This window comes from Canis lupus, chromosome 27 (assembly GCF_048164855.1).
Source record: "Canis lupus baileyi chromosome 27, mCanLup2.hap1, whole genome shotgun sequence".
NCBI lineage: Eukaryota > Metazoa > Chordata > Mammalia > Carnivora > Canidae > Canis > Canis lupus.
In genome coordinates, this window is record NC_132864.1 from 12,853,715 (window position 1) to 12,869,746 (window position 16,032).

General features: G+C 38.6%; 1 protein-coding gene across 23 annotated transcripts in view; it reads left to right on the top strand.

Annotated features, from left to right (window-relative positions):
- Positions 1-16,032, top strand: part of MPHOSPH9 (M-phase phosphoprotein 9) — a 71,596-nt gene that overhangs the window by 37,267 nt on the left and 18,297 nt on the right. For 21 of the 23 annotated variants that reach the window (XM_072802229.1, XM_072802237.1, XM_072802234.1 and 18 more), the window contains 3 exons: positions 10,998-11,045; positions 12,186-12,250; positions 13,635-13,736. In XM_072802229.1, coding sequence (XP_072658330.1) covers positions 10,998-11,045; positions 12,186-12,250; positions 13,635-13,736 — 215 coding nt within the window. The remainder of the gene's footprint in view (positions 1-10,997; positions 11,046-12,185; positions 12,251-13,634; positions 13,737-16,032) is intronic. The other 2 variants (XM_072802233.1, XM_072802238.1) reach the window with 1 other exon arrangement.

Sequence of the window (16,032 nt, forward strand, 5' to 3'; positions counted from 1 at the left end):
AGGCTGCAGGTGGTGCCAAAGCACTGCGCCACCGGGGCTGCCCTCCTCAGGTTTTTCTTAATATCCTTTGTCATGGTACATAAAAAAAAATCTGAAAGTATTTCAGCTGTTGGATTTTTTTCCTGATAGCTTTAATTTATTGTTGCTTTGACTTTTGTTGTTATTGCTTTGATTTTTTTACATTTATTTACATGAAGATAATACATATAAATGGTTTAAATAGTCAAATCTTAAATGAAGAATGACAGTCTTAGGATGCCTGGGTGGCTGAGCAGTTGAGTATCTGCCTTCAGCCCAGGGCGTGATCCTGGAGTCCCGGGATCGAGTCCCACATCATTGGGCTCTCTGCAAGGAGCCTGCTTCTCTTTCTGCCTATGTCTCTGCCTCTCTCTCTCTCTGTCTCTCATGAATAAATAAATCTTTGAAAAACAAAACAAAATAGCAGTCTTCTCCCCCCTACCTTGGTGTCTCCTACTTTAGAAGCCCTTACTGTCAGCTCTTGTAGCAGTTTTTTCTAGCATTTTTCTTCATGTTTCTGTGTAATAAACTTATATTGCTGTTTCTTTTTTTCTCCATTGATTTGAGATATCATATATTGACTTCTTCTGTGCAAGGAAGTTCACAGTTTAGCTTTCTTACACCATTTGCTCCCAAAACAAACACTTCTGTCTCTCCTTTCAATGTGATTAATATATTAATTCTGAGAAGCTGTTCTTTTACATTTTAACAACTCTGAGAAATTGGTATATAACTTTACACCATAGTGTCATATTTTAATTGGCAGCATCTTTTTTTCTCTTTTAGTAGTAATAGTAAATAAAGTAGTGGCATGATTTCTAGTCAGTAATGTCTTAGATTTGAAATGAGATGGATTATCATTTACAGTTAAATCAGATTTCAGTATTATTGTCTGTAAATATCGTTCAGAGCTAAGCTGCAGTGTACAGTGATTACATTTCCTTTTTCTAACAGCTTTTATTTTTCTTGGAATTAATAATTGCCTTTTTTATAAAACCTGCCTAGTATCCTATGTTTAACACTTATTCCTACCTCCAAATACTTTTGTTTCATTATGAGGTCTGATACACAGATGTCTAAGACTTGACTTCACCATCATCCTGGGAATGATCTTGTTTCCTGTATTGGATCTCTGTCTCTTTTTTTATTTTTATTTTTATTTATTTAAGAGAGAGCAGGGGGAAGAGCAAAAGGAGAGGGACAGGCAGATTCTGCACTAAGCACAGAACCAGATGAGGAGCTTGATCCGAATACCCCAAGATCATGACCTTGGTCGAAATTAAGAGTCAGACTCTCAGGAATCCCTGGGTGGCTCAGCGGTTTAGCACCTGCCTTTGGCCCAGGGCGTGATCCTGGAGTCCCGAGATTGAGTCCCACGTCTGGCTCCCTGCATGGAGCCTGCTTCTCCCTCTGCCTGTGTCTCTGCCTTTCTCTCTCTCTCTCTATCATGAACAAATAAATAAATCTTAAAAAAAAAAAAAAAAAGAGTCAGACTCTCAACCAATCAGATTGAGCCACCTAGGCATCCCATGGATCTCTTGTTTTGTGTGCATCTTGTGTCTTCTTTCTTGATTTAATTCTTTGTTTTGCTAGAGTATATCTCCTGAAAAAAAGAATACGTGGGAGATGAATTCTGAAGCCTTCCATATCTGAAAACATTTATAGTTCGCCGTCACACTTTAAAATAATATATTAGGGGCAGCCCAGGTGGCTCAGTGGTTTAGCGCTGCCTTCAGCCAGGCCTGATCCTGGAGACCCAGGATCGAGTCCCACGTCAGGCTCCCTACATGGAGCCTGCTTCTCCCTCTGCCTGTATCTCTGCCTCTCTCTCTCTGTGTCTCTCATAAATAAATAAATAAAATCTATTTAAAAAAATAAAAAATATATTAGATTTTTTAGAACAGTTTCAGATTTACAGGAAAATTGAGAACATAGTGCAGTGTTCCCACATACCTGCACAATTCCTTTGTCAACATCTTGTATTAGTATGGTATGTTTGCTACAATTAATAAACCAATATCGATACATTATTATTAAGTAAATTCTATAGCTTTTTAAGATTTCCTTTGCTTTTACCTAATTTTTTCTGTTCTAGGATCCCATATTACATTTAGGTATCCTGTCTCTTTAGGCTTCTTTTGGCTATGACAGGTTCTCAAATTTTCCTTGTTTTTGATGACCCGGACAGTTTTGAGGAGGATGGTTAGGGATTTTGTTGGATGTCCTTGGGATTTATCTGATGTTTTTCTCATGCTTAGACTGTAGTTATGGGTATTAGGAGGAAAACCACAGAAGTGAAGTACCATTTTCAGCAAATCATCAATAAGCCTGATGTTTGTTTTTTTTTTTTTTTTTTTCCTGTCAGGAGAGAATGGATATAAACACTGTTCAGTATGTCATATTTGATTGGAACTTCATATGGTTTGGTTACTCTGTTCTTGTATATTAACAGTATACTTTTTGTGTGTGAGTACACGATGAGATCCTGATTTTTAAGACTTTTTGTATGTTTTACTTTGACATAATATCAGAATTATAGAAAGTTGCAATAATTGTATAAAAACTTTCCATATCAGGGCACCTGGGTGGCTCAGTGGTTGAGCCTCTGCCTTTGGCTCAGGTCGTGATCCCAGCGTCCTGGGATTGAGTCCTCCCTCAGGCTCCCTTTGAGGAGCCTGCTTCTCCCTCTGCCTATGTCTCTGCCTCTCTCTCTATGTCTCTCAGGAATAAATAAAATATTTTTTTTAAAAAGTAATACAGGGCAGCCCTGGTGGCTCAGCGGTTTAGCGCCGCCTTCGGCCCAGGATGTGATCCTGGAGACCTGGGATCGAGTCCCATGTCGGGCTCCCGGCATGGAGCCTGTTTCTCCCTCTGCTTGTGTCTCTGCTTCTCTCTCTCTCTCTCTCTCTCTCTGATGAATAAATAAATAAAATCTTAAAAAAAAAGTAATACGAACTTTCCATATACCTTTCATCCTGAGTCTAATTCTTTTTTTTTTTTAAGATTTTATTTCACACACACACACACACTCTTGTTGGGGGGCCAGTGGGCAGAGGGAGAAGGACAAGCAGATGCCCAGCTAAGCAGGGAGCCACTTGGGGCTCGATCCTAGGACCCTGAGGTCATGACCTGAGCCGAAGTCAGATGCTTAACTGACTGAGCCACCCAGATAGGTGCCTCTCAATTCTAAGTCTTAACATTTAACAATATGTGCTTTATCATTCTTTCAGTGGTTCCATGTGGCTGTGGCTGTCCCTTCGGTCGGTGCAGATATAGAGAACACTTCCGGCATTGCAGAAAGTTCTGTTGGACAGCACTGTTGTAGAGCATTCTTCAGTTTGGGTCTGTGTTTTGCAGAGTCAGATTCAGATTCTTGGAATGCACAGAAATACTGTAGAAAGAAGCTGAGGCCTTCTTAGCACCTCTTATCAGGAGGCACATGCCAGCTTTGTGATATTGACTCTGATCTCTTGGCTAAGGTAGTGTCTGCCAAGTTTCTCCACTGTAAAGTTCTGTCTCCCCATTTGGAATTATTAAGTATTAGGGGATATTTCAGGACTTTGTAAATCACCTTCTTCTCATCAACTTTTACCCACTAGCTGTACCATCCACTAAAGAGTCTTTCCTGAAACAAGGGATTACTGTTGTGGTTGCCAAATGGTGGTTCTTCTATTACTCCTTCTACATATTAAGGAAAGGAGGAGTTCTCTGCTCTGTTTATTTATATCAGTGTGGACTCATGAATTCTTATTTTGTTCAGTGAGTTAAAGTTCTTTTTGCTGCCATTATTATTTCGATGCTTGCATTGTCCTAGTTTTGGCCATGCCAGGTGACTCCTGTATCCTTTGGACATGTTCTTGTCATTCTTTAAACATTCTGTAGCAAGGTATTCCAGGCTCATCTTGTACTTTACCAATCCCAGCCCTAAATTAGTCATTTTTTCCAAGGAGCCCTGGTTCCTTTAAGTGGAAAATGATATTTAGAAATGAAGATCTAGCACTGGGTATGTTCATTGCCACTGGGATACCATTGTTTGGATCTTAAGATTTTATGTATTTATTCATGAGAGAGACAGAGAGATAGGCAGAGACATAGGCAGAGGGAGAAGCAGGCTTCCTCTGGGGAGCCTGATGCAGGATTCAATCCTGGGACCCTGGAATCACATCCTAAGACAAAGGCAGATGCTTAACCACTGAGCCGCCCAGATGTCCCTGTAATGCTGTTTTGAGCTGAAATTATTATTATTATTATTTTTTTTTAATTTTTATTTGTTTATGATAGTCACAGAGAGAGAGAGAGAGAGGCAGAGACACAGGCAGAGGGAGAAGCAGGCTCCATGCACCGGGAGCCCGATGTGGGACTCGATCCCGGGTCTCCAGGACCGCACCCTGGGCCAAAGGCAGACGCCAAACCGCTGCGCCACCCAGGGATCCCTTGAGCTGAAATTATATTAATGTTGCCATTAATGTTGCCACTTATAACACTTTCTTCCTTTGCTTTTATCGTATCAAATATTTTAAGCATAGGGAAAAGTATACAGAGTAATATACAGAACAAACACATGCCACCGTGTGTAAAAGCACTTGAAATATCCCCTACTATTCCTTTCTCTCCTACCTGCTATGCTGAATATACTCTTGGTTTTCTCCATGCATTTCTACTTTTGCTCCACATGCATGTGGCTGAAAACAATACATAGTAACATTTGATGTGTCCTTAAATTATATATGAATTGTATTGCACCACTATTTTCCTGCAACTTGTTTTTTTTTTCTTAAGTAGGTTCATGTCCAACATGGGCATTAAACTCATGACTGCAAGATCAAGAGTTTTAGGCTCTATCAGTGAGCTGGCCAGCTGCCCCTCCTGCAACCTGTTTCTTCGCAGCATTGTTTCTAAGATTTACCATGTTGATATATGCAGTTTCTATTCAACTGCCTCCCCAATGCCCCATTTCTGATCATCCCTGCCTTCCAGGGAGTGACTAATCTGAACAGTGTGAATGTCTTCCCATGGCTGTGTTTTTATACCATTACATGTGTATGTATGCTTAATCAGTGTTGTTTGGCATTTTTTTTTAAGATCTTATTTATTCATGAGAGACACAGAGAGAGGCAGACATAAGGAGAGGCAGGCTCCAATCCCAGGACCCTGGGATCACGACATGAGCCAAAAGGCAGACATTCAACCACTGAGCCACCCAGGTGTTCCCTTGTTTGACATGTTGTGGAGCTTTTTATAAATGCTGTCACACTGAATTTACTATTCTACAACTTTTTTCATTGGTAAGATTTATTCAAGCAGATACATTAGCACAATTTCATTTGTTCTCATCCTTGTGTAGTACTCCACTCTGTGAATCTTCCCCAATTATCTATTTTCCTGTTGCCAGTTTCTTTTTATTGCCATTAAGAGCAACAGTGCCATGAACATTCCTAAACAGGTCTCCTTACACAGACCTGTGCAGGTACCTCTAGGATATTGTTCTAGTTACCAGAGTCTCAACACAGATGACCCCAAAACTGGACATATTCTGCTTATGGACTCATTAGTCTCAGAACTTAGACTGGACACAGCAGGACAGCTTGTGTCTGCTATGCAACATTTAGGACCTCGGCTAGAAAATCAAAGGCTGGGGGCTGGTTGTTGATGGTGGCTATCGACTAAGGCTGCATTCCTTCTCCATTTGGGTTAGTTTGGCTTCTTTGAGGCATGATGCCTGAATGCCATGGATCAGTGTCCTGAAAGAGTGTTCTGACAGCTATACTGCCTTTTTTTGACCCAACCCTGGAAATCATTCAGCGTCATTTCTGTCATATTACATTTGTTACATAATCTCAAAGACTGCCCAGGTTTAAGGGAAGAAAAAAGAGATATCACTTCTTTTTTTTTTTTTTTTTTTTTTTTGAGATACCACCTCTTGATGGGAGTGTGGCAAGATTCTGGAAGACCCTATGTGAGCACAAATTGCTGCTCCCATTTTGGGATTTAGTCTGTCACATGAGCCTGTGTTCCTATGAGTGCAGTGGCTGGGACACAGAATATGAGCACTGTCATCTTCATTAGGTATTGCTAAATTGCTCTCTGAAATGGTTGTGCCAGTTCATTTTCCCACCAGTAATGTATGAGAATTCTTGTTTTCTAAATTATTTCCAATGCTTGGTATTGTCAGACCAGACCTCTTAATTTTTGCTGTCTGATTGATGTGAAGTGGTTAATATGTATTGCAGTTCACTTCTCTTTGCTTGATTTGCATTTCATCTGGTGTTCTCTTTTATAGGGTACAAGTTTCATATTTTAATGTCCAAAATATAGTCTTGTTTGTTTTTTTTTAAAGGTTTTATTTATTTATTCATGAGAGACACAGAGGCAGCGCTAAACCGCCAAGCCACCCGGGCTGCCCTCTTTTATGTCTTGTTTTACAAAATCTTTTCCTACTCAAGAATCAGAAAATTAATCTCTTACATATTGCCTTCTAAAATTATATAGCCTTGCTTTATACAATTAGGTCTTACGACCACAGATTGCCTCTTATATGTGGTGTGAGATAGATACTGAACTTGATTGTTTTTTCAAATGCTTAGCCAATTATCATAGCATCAGGTTGTTGTTGTTGTTGTTGTTGTTGTTGTTTTAGCATCAGTTTTTTTTTAAAGCTCATTTATTTAAGCAATCTCTATACCCGGTGTTGGACCTGAACTCATAACCCCATCGTCGAGAACCATATACTCCACCAACTGAGCCAGCTAGGTGCCCCTGACAGCACCTTTTTTTAATAGAGTATCTCTTTCCCTACTGACTTTTTTTTTTTTTAAGGTTTTATTTATTTATTTGAGAGAGGGGGAGAGAGAGAGAGAGAGAGAGAGAGAGAGGATGATCAAGGGGAATAGGGAGAGAAGCAGGCTCTGCACTGAGCAGAGAGCCTGATGCAGGGCTTGATCCCAGGACCCCAGGATCATGACCTGAGCCAAAGGCAGATGCCTAACCAACCGAGCTACCCAGGTGCCCCTTCCCAATACCGACTTTTAATGCCACTTTTGTTATATATCTTTCCTAGGTGAGTCTGTTTCGGGGCTCCCTTGTCTGTTTCATTGGTTTGTTTATTTGTCCCTGAATTTATCATCTTAATTACTAGCATTTTATAATGAGTTTTGATTTTTGATATAGTGCTTCCTTAACTTTTTTTGTCTCTTAAAAATTATTTTTGCCAATTTTTCACCCTGTTTTATTTCATGTAAATATTACTGTTGGCTTATCACATTTTATTTAAAAAAACAAACAAACAGCTACTCTGCTTTTGGAGTGCCTGGCTGACTTAATTGGTGGAGAATGTGATTCTTGATATCAGGGTTGTAAGTTCAAGCCCCACTTTGGAGGAAGAGATTACTTAAAACAAAGCAGGGGTACCTTGTCACATGCTCTTCCAGCTGAGCCAGCCAAGTACTCCTATATCTTGATTTTTTAACATTATCCATAATTCTCATGAATGAAGGTTTAGGTCTTTCACACATCATTTGACTAAGAGTATAGAATTCTGGGGTATATTTTCTTCCCAACAGATTTTTAAAGATTTTAAGGATTTTGTTCCATTCTTTTATGTTGCTATGAGAATATGCCTGATGATTCTCCCTTTCTCTCCTTGTCCCAGTCCTGTGACTTTTTTCTTCTTTTCCCCCATTTTTCTTATTTTGAAAGCTTCAAGCCTACAGAAAAATTGTACAAATGGTATGATGAAAACTTCTGTATATTCCTTGTCTAGTTCACCAGTTGTGAATATTTTACCACATTTGCTTTAGGTTTTCACAACATATAAATTTTTTCCTTTGGCTGAACAATTTGGGAGTAAATTATAGATACTGTGAGATTTTACTCCTCAGTACTTCAGTAGGTGTCTCCTGAGAATAAGGACCTTATCCTACATAATCTCAACATCGTTCCCACAATTTAAATTTAATACTGATGTATACTAGTATCTAATATACAGTCTATATTCAGATTACTCTAGTTGTCTAGATAATGTCCGTTGTAGATGTTTTGGTTTTTGCTTTTTAATTCAGACTACAAGAATCGCACATTGCATTTAGTAAATGCGTTTCTTGTTCCTTAAGAATGAGTTCAAAGCTCCTTCTGGAAGTTTTAGCTTTTTTTTTTTTTTTTTTTTTTTTAATCCATGGTGTCCTTAAATTCCCTAACAATGTGCCTTTTTTTTAATAAAAGATTTATTTATTTATTATTTATTTATTTATGATAGACCTAGAGAGAGAGAGAGAGGCAGAGACACAGGAGGAGGGAGAAGCAGGCTCCATGCCATGAGCCCTACGCAGGACTCGATCCCGGGACTCCAGGATCATGCCCTGGGCCAAATTTGGGCAGGCGCTAAACTGCTGAGCCACCCAGGGATCCCCAACAATGTGCCTTGATATAGGTCTTTTTTTCATTCATTGTTGGAGGTGTAGATTCTTCCAATCTGGAAACCAGTGTCCTTTGGTTCTACAGACTTGCTAATGTTATTTTTCTGCTGATTTCCTTCCTGCCTTTTCTGTTCTTTCTTTGGAACTTTCATCAGTAGATGTTGTTGCATGGGTTGATTTTCAAAGACTTACGTATGGTTTAGTTTCTATCATGGCTTCTTTGTTTTCTATCTACTTGTTTTAGTATTATATTTATTTTCTGTCTCATTTTTAGTTATTCTAATAGCTGTTCCTTGCTCTCTAATTGCTAGGTTTTCATTGCTTTCTGGTTTTGTTTTATGAATATATCACTAATTTCTCTGAGAATAAGAGCTTTCTTTTAATACTCTCTTTAGTTTTGATTTATTATTTCTTCTTCTTATTTCTTCTGAGTTAACCTTTCAGCTTGAAGTCAGGTTCATATTGAGTATGTTTGCTTTTTTTTTTAACGTTGGTTCTTTTCCTATAGACTCACATTTAAGTGGCAGGCAGTCAAAAGCCATTTGGAGAGCCTGCGTGTACAAATGGGACCTATTTTCTGGTAGCCTTTACTTAAAAGCGATTGTAGAGTGACGGACCAGCTGTTTGGCTAGGGAACCTCCAGATGTGGTTATGTAGAAGTTTTTGTTTTTGTTTTTTTTCTTGGATTGTTTGGTTTTCCCAAGGAAGAGTCTTCCAGTCTCTCCTTTGGGACTTTACAGTCAAGCTCTGGTGGCTGGGGATAGGGAGCCAATTTTATTTATTTATTTTTGAACTTTCCTTAGTTATCGTTCCTTATCCATTTGCTTCCCTCACCTGTTATACGTGGGTTTCCAGAGTTGCATTTGTCTCTCATTCACATTCCCAGTGTCCTGTTGCCTGGCTGGGCAGCCCACTGCTGTCCGGGCTCTAACCACTCAACTTAAGGACCTTTAACCAGCTCCCTTTGGTCAGCCTGTCCTTCTACCCTATCTATTTACTACTGGACCTAAGATTCAAGTGCTGAGCCTCTCAGGGTTACGAAGATACCAGCCTGCTTACCATTAGCATCCTGTATTCAGGCCTGATGTAGGCACTGAAGCTTATAGCCTCCTCTGCCTTGTTATATCTTTATTGAGATCTCTGTTGTGCTTACCTCTTGATTTATCTCTGCCTCATTGTTAATTTAGTGGGATCTTGGGATAAAAAGAAAATTCTTTGAATCTGTCTTTTTTTTTTTTTTTAAAGATTTTATTTATTTATTCATGAGAGAGACAGAGAGAGAGAGAGAGAGAGAGAGAGGCAAAGACACACAGGCAGAGGGAGAAGCAGGCTCCATGCAGGGAGCCCGACACGAGACTCGATCCCAGGTCTCCAGGATCAGGCCCTGGGCCAAAGACAAGTGCTAAACCCCTGAGCCACCGGGCTGCCCTGAATCTGTCTTAAATCTTTATTTTTTTTTTAAATTTTTATTTATTTAATGATAGTCACACACAGAGAGAGAGAGAGAGAGAGAGGCAGAGACACAGGCAGAGGGAGAAGCAGGCTCCATGCACCGGGAGCCCGACGTGGGATTCGATCCCGGGTCTCCAGTATCGCGCCCTGGGCCAAAGGCAGGCGCCAAACCGCTGCGCCACCCAGGGATCCCTTAAATCTTTAATAAGAAGTCTCACATATATGTATTTTATTTTTTATTTTTTTATTTTTTTTGTATTTTAAAATAAATTACCTAATTATATTAGACTTAGAATTGTGCCTTTACTCTGTGGAACTAATTTATCAAAAAGAAGTATACAAGAAAGAATGTAAACTTTAATCTTTTAAAATACTGCTTACTTAAAGGGTTTTTTTTTTTTTAAGATTTTATTTATTCATAGAGACAGAGAGAGAGAGAAAGAGGCAGAGACACAGGCAGAGGGAGAAGCAGGCTCCAAGCAGAGAGCCTGACGTGGGACTCGATCTAGGGTCTCCAGGATCACGCCCTGGGCTGCAGGCGGCACTAAACTCTGTACCACTGGGGCTGCCCAAAAGGTCTTAATTGATAATAGTTTTTGTCTTTATTTTGAAACAAATTCAAACTGAGAGAAAACCTGCAAGAACGATCCTATTCCTTCTACCTAGGATCACAGTTGTTAACATTTTGCCATATTTGCTTTGTCACCTCCCATATATGTATGTTCACACGTGTGTTTTTTTTTTCTTGAAGCATTTGAGAGTAAGTTGTAGATGTTATGCCCCTTTACCCCTATCTTTTGGTATGTATTTCCTAAGCAAGGGTCTTCCATGTATAGTCACAGAACAAATCAAATAAAGAAATCAAATATGCAATTCACATCCAAATTATAATTTTATAGCACTTTTTTTCCAGTCCAGGATCCAACCTAAGGTCATGCCTTACATTCATGGCTTACATTCTTTTTACCTCTTTAGTCGCCTTCAATCTGGAACAGTGTTAACCTATTTCAAGACCTTAGAATTTTTGAAGAGTACAGGCAGCTATTTTATAGACGGTCTCTGAGTTGACATTATAATGTTTAATTTTGTGGTACATTTCTTTGTTTTTCCTTATAGCTCTTAGGAGAATATGAATCCCTTGGAAAAGAACATGAAAGAGTAAAGGTAATAATGATTCATGTTCTGAGCTTCATGGAGGGGCAGAAACACTGGGTTGGAAATGAAGAGGGCTGACCTGTGCTATTTATACCCCTCTGTTCTTCTGATCCTCCATCCCCATCCAGCTGCTTGAGTTAGATCACTCACTTCTCTATCAGTATTTTTCTTTTCAAACATTTGCCCACTTAAGTCTTAAATTTTTGGATGTGTTAACACATATTGAATGGCTATTTGAGATGAGTTGAGATGAAATTTTTGGAAGAGTATAAGGTATGATACTGATGCAAAAAATTACTAAATAATATTTAAATATAAAGTTTTTTTTATAAAGTTTTTTTTAAGCATTTGCTTTTTGTGGGGTTGAGTTTATTGATTATGTGTGATTTTTTTAATGAAAGTTTGGGAACTACATATTTGAATTCAGTGAAACCCCACAGTAATGCTGTAGGTGGTGTCCAAAGTATTTCTGTTGTATAAAATTCAAGGTCGTGTTAAAAAAAAAAAATTCAAGGTTGTGGTTGTTCACAGCATACAGGCCTGCACAGCTGGGCAAGTGGGTGGGCATGTGTGTATGCTGGGGTCTCAGGAGTCAATCAGCACATCTCACATCTCACTGGCCAGGTATCTGTTTTGCCATTTACTAAAGTTTTAGGCAAGTTGTGGCTAAAACATGTCCGTTTTAACACTGGATTGCTTGTAATCGAGCAAGGCACAATAGGCTGTACCTATTTGACAAGGATGTATGTATGGCTGTTTGTATAAATCAGTGTTTTGCTCTCATTCTTTCCCCTTGAATTATGTACTCTCTCCCGTGGTTAATGCTATATTTGCTGAGTATCTGCATAATTTTCTGTGTAGCTCTCTGGTGTGGCCTTTTTTCTTTTTTTTAAGATTTTATTTATTTATTAGAGACACAGTGGGGTGGGCAGAGACACAGGCAGAGGGAGAATCAGGCTCCATGCGGGGAGCCTGACATGGGACTTGATCCCAGGTCCCCAGGATCACGCCCTGGGCTGAAGGCGGTGCTAAACCACTAATTCATGGGGGCTGCCCCTGGTGTGGCCTTTGATTTGTTTCATATTGTGTATTTTAAAAGAATACATCCTGAATATTTCAGTTATTAAGGTTTTTCCTTTATTTTCATAGGATACATTAAATACAACTGAGAACAAATTGCTTGATGCACATACTCAGATTTCTGACTTGAAAAGGTAAAATGTATTATCTTACTAATAAGGTAATTACGCCTCCTTTTAGCATTTAAGTATGTGTCCATACTGAACGCAATGAACAGAAAATTTTTCTTGAGGATTTTTAGGCACTTAGAGATCATATTTTATGCTAATCTTCCCCTGACCTGGAAATACATTTGATTTTAGCCAAAGAAGATTTTTAAATGATTATTTTGGTGGTTGTATTGAGAAGTGTGCATTTCCTGAGATGTTCTGTGTTTTGTCAGCATAGCAAAATCTAAATGATACTAAACCATTGAAAATCAAAAAAAAAAAAAAAGAATTTTAAGAAGCAGTCTAGTCTACCGAATTATATTTGTGCTCCCAAAAGAAAACAGCATTCACACCAACTTTATGATCATCTACTTTTTTAAAAACCTGGTTTGGGGACTATATTCATGATTTGATTTACTTAGATAAAAACAGAGTCATAAATGGTCCCTATGCAAATGGTTGAATACTTCTAATTGGCTTTAGAGCATGTTTCTGTATTTGTATTTGGAGATGTGTCCTTATTTGGCAATTTTATTGCACTCCTCAGGACTTCCCACTGGGGAGAGTGTGAACACTGGCCTTCTTATCTGCTCAGATCTTTTCTGTGATGCATTTTCTGTGATAGCTTCCTTATGAGATTGGCATAAAGTGTCAGCCTGTTAGAGCTGTTCTCAAACCTTCCTTGCAGCAGGGTAGGCAAGAATTTGAGTTTAAAAGATGAGACAAAGACATATGCAAAGTCTAAAAAACAGAAAGAATGCCAGCTAACCTCAAAACAATTAATTGGCCAGAGTCTTAGTTTCTGTGGGTAAACTTGAAAATAGGCTTTTATTCTGTGCATAGCACAGATGAGGTAAGCTGCCTCTAGATAGCTGTTCAGGATAGTTTAGCCTCTGTGTCTTAAAAATTAGGAAGTCTTTACTGGCTCTTATATTAAATATTTATATATCTCCCTTTTTTGTGAAAACATTATCTACCATATTTAGAATTAAACATGGTAGAATTGCAGTTTATTTGAATACTTGTATTTATTTTATTTTTTAAATTTATTTATACCACATGTTTTGGTCTGTAGTCAGATTTGTACTTTTTTTTTTTAACTTGACTAGTCCATTTGTTGTTTCCTTTTCCTTCAGTTGTAGTATATGGAATGCTTCTTTGTAGAGTTTAATGTATTTGCCTTTCAGTATATGTTCCAATTTGTTCAGCTTTTTATCGATTATTGGGGCATTTTATTATGAAAGCAGGTTTACCAACCAGCAGTTCTTTTGTCACTCCTTTTCTAGGAGGGTCTGTTAGATAAGTAATTTGTAGTTAAGCTATTCTAAATTTATTGTGTACTTAATTTATCTCATTCCTTTTGAATTAGAATAATTTCAAAACTTGAAGCTCAGGTCAAGCAAGTGGAGCATGAAAATATGTTAAGTCTTCGCCATAATTCTAAAACTCCCATGAGATCCTCACATGCCAAGTAAGTTATTTTGTTTAATCTCCATAAAGCTAGAAATAGGTGCACCCTTTTATTGTTTAAGTCATAAGGAGTCAGAGTTAAGTGTCATTATAGAACTTATATATGTAAAAGCATCTAATTATGGGGCGCCTGGCTGGCTCAGTCAGTGGAGCATGAGACTCTTGATCTTGGGGTGGTGAGTTAGAGCGCCACGAGGGATGTAGAGCTTACTTAAAAAAAAACAAAAAAAAACCATCTAATTATTAGATATCATAAAAACTCTCATGCAGAAGCATTTGCCAAAAGGCGGAAATAGAATCAGATTGGGGTAAAGAGACCTGAAATGTTTTCTTTGTTGACTCTACCCAGCTGTGTGACCTTAGGCAAATCACTTAATTTTTTTGGAGTTCAGTGTTAGTATCTGTAAAAACGAGGACATTGGGCTAGAATATCTCAGAAGGTCTTGTAGCCCCTAAATTTCAGAAATAATATTCCTTTTTTTTTTTTTTTTTTTAAGATTTTATTTATTTGAGAGAGAGAGAACATGAACAGGGAGAGAGGGAGAAGCAGGCTCCCTCCTGAGCAGGGATTCCCTACACAGGGCTTGATCCCAGGACTCTGGGTCATGACCTGAGTCAAAGGCAATGACTTAACCTACTAAGCCACCCAGGTGCCCCTATTTGTATGTTAATGAGCAGACCTATGAAGACAAATCTTCATTAGGTTGTATGGATTTTTCATTTTAGTTTTTTTAGTTATTCAAAATTAGCTTTGCTATAATCTCAGAGCATTATCTTGATACATTTATAGAGTAGGGTTTTTTGTATTAGTTTTTACTATGATTTTATAAAGTATATTAAATGAGTAGATCATAAGGTCATAATACTGATGTGTATCAGAAAGATTGTTAAATTGTAACCTTTCTAAGTCATAATTGTCAAATGAGAAACTTTCTCTAGATCTTTGTTCATTAACCTTAAGTTAGAACATAGTGAATTATTTAAAGAAAAAAATTTCATAAGTTACTGAAATTGAACATTTGAGAGAGAACAAGAGTGGGATGAAATTGGGGTCAGGGAAGGCCTTTCTGTGGAGGTAACTTGTAAGCAAGGAGGTAAGCCCTGTGATGTGTTGGTGGGGGAGGCATGAGGGAAGGAGATGTTCAGGCAGAGAAATGAGCTTTATTATGTCCTTAAGTAGGAAAAGGCTTAACATGTTTAAAGAACCTGGAGGAAGCTTGTGTGACTGAATATCGCCAGCAAGGGGTAAAGTAGCTCCAGGTGAAATCATGGATGGTCATATATCACTTTCTAAGCCATAGTCAGGAGTTTGGATTTTACTCCTAAATCTTTTGGGAAGCCTTTGAAAGGTTTTATGTGATAAGATTAGGTCATCTAATTTCTTTTTTTCTTTTTTCTTCCTTTTTATAGAGAGAGTGAGAGTGTGAACGGGATGGGAGGGACAGAAAGAGTGAGATAATCTTAAGCAGGCTCCATGCTCAGTGCAAAGCCCAATGCGGGGCACAATCTTGTGACCCTGAGATAATGACCTGAGCTGAAATCAAGAGTTGGATGCTTACCTGACTGAGCCATCCAGGCACCCCTGATTTCTATTTTTTTAATGCACCTGCCATGGGGAGGAGATGAAGAGGAAAAGGAGAAGCAGGCACACTAACTAGGCAATTGTAGTGTTAGGAGAGATGGTGTTTGCTGGGTGGTGGCCATAGAAATGGACAGATTAGAAGGGTCTGAAAGAGATTCCAGAGGTAGAATCTGCAGAACTTGGTTAAGAAGAGAAGAAAGGGGGCAGCCTGGGTGGCTCAGTGGTTTAGCGCCACCTTCAACCCAGGGCATGATCCTGGAGCCCTGGGATCGAGTCCCATGTTGGGCTCCCTGCATGGAGCCTGCTTCTCCCTCTGCCTGTGTCTCTGCCTCTCTCTCTTTCTCTCATGAATGAATAAATAAAATCTTAAAAAAAAAAAAAAAAAGAGAAGAAAAGAAGGTGTCCCATAACATCTTGGTTTCTGTCTTGAGCAACTCAGGGTGCCGTATATTGAACTAGGGAAGAATTGAGAAGAGTAGACCATGGGATATAAAGATTGGAATTTCCATTTCAAATATTTTAGTTTGAGATTCATACGAATTCCAAGTGGGAATCAGGCAGGTGATTATAAATTTACATTTGGAGCTCAGAAATAAGGTCTTAGGCTAGAGTTAGAAATTTTAGAATTATCATTTTGTAGTGCTTGAGTGTGGGATATATGATAGGTGTATGGTGGATATATGATAGGTTGTGTGGGATGAAGCTCTGAAGAGCC